The sequence below is a fragment of the Montipora capricornis genome, chromosome 7 (assembly GCF_036669925.1).
Source record: "Montipora capricornis isolate CH-2021 chromosome 7, ASM3666992v2, whole genome shotgun sequence".
In the NCBI taxonomy this organism is placed as follows: domain Eukaryota; kingdom Metazoa; phylum Cnidaria; class Anthozoa; order Scleractinia; family Acroporidae; genus Montipora; species Montipora capricornis.
In genome coordinates, this window is record NC_090889.1 from 45,793,481 (window position 1) to 45,798,570 (window position 5,090).

At 41.1% G+C, this 5,090-nt stretch overlaps 1 protein-coding gene across 1 annotated transcript in view; it reads left to right on the forward strand.

Moving 5' to 3' along the window:
- The window catches only part of LOC138057288 (uncharacterized), a 31,685-nt gene extending 26,981 nt beyond the window's left edge, over nt 1-4,704 (forward strand). The window contains exon 8 of the mRNA XM_068903337.1: nt 4,053-4,704. Within this exon, the coding sequence (XP_068759438.1) occupies nt 4,053-4,246 (194 nt within the window). The 3' untranslated portion in view covers nt 4,247-4,704. The remainder of the gene's footprint in view (nt 1-4,052) is intronic.
- The last annotated feature ends 386 nt before the right edge of the window (nt 4,705-5,090 follow it).

Sequence of the window (5,090 nt, forward strand, 5' to 3'; positions counted from 1 at the left end):
TCATGAATATTTTGTAATCCCACGTATGCCTGGCACTGATATACAGAAAAAAACCTTTTACAAGGTTTGAACGACAGCTGCTGCACAACGGTGAAATCCAATATGGCGGCATGAAAACACACGCGTCGTTATCACGCGATTTTTAATACACGAAGGAGGCATACCGCAAACGGCAAACGGCAAACCTGAAACCGCGGTTTGCGGTCCGCGGTAAACGTCGATCTTAAGGTGTCTATTGTTTTAGTATATACTCACAAAGTGATCTCAACAACAATTGCACAAGAAAACCATCCAAAGTTGATTTAATTGACATCTCAATTCATGCGTGGAAAACGTACAAGCGGCACAAAGCATGCGCGAAGTGTTTCCAGCAGCTTCAAACAGCAAAATGGTCATTCAACACCGTCTAAATCAGCAATCTAAATCGAAAGTCTGCTTGTTAAAACATTTTTACCGTTCGATCAAAATTTTAGAAGTTGATTTGAAATGGAAATTGAAAGTGCAGTTGGTAAAGGATCCACATGAAATAGTTAAGCCCTTGGCTCCAAGTTGGAGCATGGGCCATCAACAAAAAGCCTCCAGAGACGTCTCTTTTCTGCCAACTGTTGCAGTTCTTCCCGAGGACCTTCATCTCTTTTTCCGTATCCCTTTTCCAGCTATTCTTGGGGCGGCCCCTCTTTCGTTTTCCCTGTGGGTTCCAATGCAATGCTTGCCTCGTAATGCTGTTTGAAGGTCTTCTCAGCGTGTGGCCTACCCACGCCCATTTTCTCTTCCTCACTTGCTTGACCATCAGAATTTGACCTCTCCGCTCCCATAGCTCTTCGTTTGTGATCTTGTCTGTCCACCGTATCTTCAGGATTCGACGCAAACAATGACTGACATATGATTGTAACTTTCTTATCGTTTTGACTGTCATCCTCCACGTCTCTGCCCCGCACAACAGCACAGATTTTACATTAGAGTTGAATATTTTTAGCTTAGTTGATGTAGATATGCTGCCAGAGCTCCAGATCTGCTTAAGAGAGTGGAAGGCTCCTCTTGCCTTATTAATCCTATTTGCAACATCCGCGTCAGTTCCTCCACTTGTGTCTGCTACGCTCCCAAGGTATGTGAAGGTTTCCACCTCATCAATATCGGCATCATTCACTCTGATCTTCCTGTTTGAGCCTGAATTGATCTTCAAGACTTTGGTCTTTGCGGTGTTCATAACAAGGCCATCTCTTCTTGACCCTTCTTCCAGAATGGTGGTTTTGTTCTGCATTTGTGCCCCTGAGTGAGATAGTAAAGCAATATCATCCGCATAATCGAGGTCATCAAGCTGCTGGGTGAGAGTCCATTGTATTCCGTTCCTGTGGCCCGTCGTCGGCGACTTCATTATCCAATCAATTGCCAGGAGGAATAAGAACGGTGAGAGAAGACATCCTTGAATTACTCCAGTTTTAACTTCGAAGCTCTCCGACAACTGTCCTTCATGAATAACTTTACATGTGGTGCCTTCGTAAGAGTTTTTTTATGATGTTAATAAACTTCTGCGGAATTCCATAATGAGCTAGTAATTTCCAAAGAAAGGGGCGATCCAGACTATCAAAGGCCTTTTGGTAATCCACGAAATTGATGTACAAGGACGAGTTCCATTCAATGGATTGCTCTACGATGATACGTAGTGTAGCAATCTGGTCTGCGCATGATCTAGCTTGCCTGAAACCAGCTTGATGGTCCCTCAAACTTCCATCCACTGCAGATCTTAACCGCTCCAACATAATTCGGTTGAAGACTTTACTTGCTATACATAACAAAGTAATACCTCGATAATTATCACACTCCCTGAGGTTCCCCTTCTTAGGAAGTTTAACTATAAGACCCTCTTTCCACTCAGTGGGTGATTTCTCGTCCTCCCAGATGCTCTTGAATAGTTCATAAAAGACCTCTGTGGTGGTGTTGATGTCTGCTTTGAATACTTCCGCAGGAATGTTGTCGGTACCTGCTGCCTTTCCGTCCTTCATCTTCCTAATAGCACCAGTAATCTCTCTTCTTGAAGGTATGGCGCAGTTAACTGGGAGTAGATGATCAGCTTCTGGGATATCGGTTCCTCCAACTGGAGGTGGCCTGTTCAGGACCTCTCCAAAATGTTCGACCCATCTATGCAGCTGTTCCTCAGTGGTGGTCAGAATATTTCCTTGTTTGTCCTTGATGGTATGATTAACATGACCAAATTTCCCAGCTAGCTTTCTGGTGGTATAATACAGGTCTTTCATGTTCCCTTTTGCTGCGGCATCCTCTGCCTCCTTTGCCAGGTTCTCTATATAACATCTCTTGTCCTTTCGAGCACTCTTTCTAGCTTCCTTATGCGCACCATCGTAATCCTTTTGCGCCTGTGCCTTTTCTGCCCGCGTCCGACTGTTGTTAACCCGCTCTTTCTTGCACTTCCTTTCTCTCACTTTCTTTAGGGTATCCATTGAGATCCACTCCTTGTTTCTGGACTGCTGCCTTCCTAAAGTGTCATCACATATATTAATCCATGAGCTCTTTAGATGTTCCCAGAGCGTGTCAATTGTGCCGTCTTCGTCTTCCATATCTTCCAGTGCTTGTAACCGGTTCCTAAGGTTGATTTGGAAAGCTTCTACAACAGAAGGATCCCTCAGGTGTGTCACGTTATATTTGGCTCTAATTTGCTGTTGAGCCTGACACCACTTTAGCTTTAGTTTTAGGGTGGCTACTAGTAGATGATGGTCGCTGCCGGCGTCTGCTCCCCGCATAGCCCTGACATCATGTAAAGATCTTCTAAACTGTCGGGCAATGCAAAAATGATCTATCTGGTTCTCGGTGATGTTATCCGGGGAGCGCCACGTGGCTTTGTGGATCCTTTTGTGAGGAAAGATACTCCCACCAATCACCAGGTCATCCACATGAAATGGCTGCTCTAATTGAGGTGAGCGTTGGTTTGTTGTAAAATGACCCGTCTTGTTCCTTGCAGCCATGTGGCACTTTCTTTAAAAATTTTTTTAAATTCCGCGATTTCAGTAACAAATTCGTTTTGCTGGGCCACCAGCCCCACAAAATAGAATTACTCCGAGAAAAACAAATTGTTGGCGTGAAGATCATTTAATTTTCAGCAATTGAACGAATGCAAAAATGGCCGCCAACAAATTATTCTTTTGTCTTTGTGTTAATTAGCCTAACTAGCCTCGTTCACACCCGTAAATGCAAAGAATTTGGACTGTAAAACGAGGCTAGTCAGGCTAATTAACACAAAGACAAAAGAATAATTTGTTGGCGGCCATTTTTGCATTCGGTCGATAATTATCTGAAAAAACGAAGTCAAACACTGGTTGGCAAAAGTATGAACTCTTTTCTTACCTTTGAAAACTTTCAGGCCAAATTTTGTGGCCCTCTTTGTATTTTGTAGCACAGCATCATCTTGTATTCTCAATATTTCCGATTCAGAAATGCAGGCGGGTTTACGCCGGCCATTTTGTTTTGTTTGGATCATGTGTTATTCACTGGAAGACCTCAATGACCAGAACCAAGTTGCTGACCAGCGACTTTCATTAAAACATGGTTTGCTGGGGGTGCTATGTCTCGCGGGCTCAGAAAGCCTGGTGGTGGTCATTGTTATTTAAGGTTTTTCTTATTCACTCCTTAGGGAGTGAATGATGTTCAATTACTCCGAGATAGCGAACTAATCAGATTGCTTGAAACACCAAGATCACTGAGTGAGTATATCCTAAAGATGGATATGTGGTAAAAATTTGCTGTAGATAAAAAAAAAAGTCGTTAAGTAAAAAACGAAATGGCCCAACCGCTGCAATAGGCCATTTTCGATATATTAAATATTCAGCTTGAAGGTGAGGCAGTGAGGACAAAGACAATAGAAACACGTGGGAATTGATGTGAAAAATATTTACATATCATCCACTTTCCTTTGTCTTTGTCCTCACCGACTCGCTATCAAGCTGAATTTTAATATATCGAAAAAGGCCTATTTGTCCTTTCCCCTTGTCATTAAAGCAAATTCAGTATGCAAATTAGTTATTTCTTTTACACTCTTTTAGTCGGTGGGCGATGGAAAGAGCTTGCAATCAGATTAGGAATTTCTAACAACGGAATAAGCTTCCTCGACGAGAGACATACTAATCCAAGTGATGTTCTACTTGATATTATGGCGAAGCATCACCCCTTTCATGTCGGTGAACTTTACGACATGTTAGTAGAAAGTGAGCTTCCTCTAGCTGCTGACATCCTGTAGATCTAGCAGCTGACATCCAGTGTGCTGTATAAACATGAATCACAGCGTGCGACGGTTAGTGAAACATGACTTATTTGGAACCTTATGGAAGCTTATACAATAAATGCTTCATTAATCCAGCGACAGTCCTAAATCCTCCTAAATCAGAGAATATATTTTTCATGTGCTTGGTTTGACATAGAACTTAACATTCACCGTGAACAAAGAAACAAATTGTTTATGAATTTTTTTTTAAAATAAATTCGTCAATACTTTTAGGGATCTAAAGGGTTTATCTTTGATCTACGCTAACAATGTTTTGTGATCTGCGGTTGTCAAACCCCAGAGAACCCTAAATAGAACATTTAAAAAAATTGAAGCAATAATTAACAGTTGACGCAAGAGCTTCACTCAATTATTGAGGAAGGTTTTCTTGTAACAATGATATTCATTCTAAGTAGGAAAATTAACGAGAGCAAAGTAACATGACGTTTCGACGACTTCATGTCATCATTGTCGAATGAACAAGTTAAATTAACGGCAAGGCATATCTATAGTACTTGGAATGTGAGAAAATTAAATTAGCAAACGTTGCATGAAAACATTCATGTTAAACAAAAAAGAAAAAAAAAAGAGAAAAAAGGTAAAAATGCGAATGGAATCCACTTGCGTATTCAGTTTCGGTCTTTTGATCAAAAACAAAAGACCGAAACTGAATACCCAAGCGGATTCCATTCGCGCGAAACTTTTCACATGAATATATATATATTTTTTCTTTTTTCTTTTTTCTTTTTCTTTTTTTTTTAACATGAATGTTACATGTAACGTTTGCTAATTTAATTTTCTCACATCCCAAGTACTATAT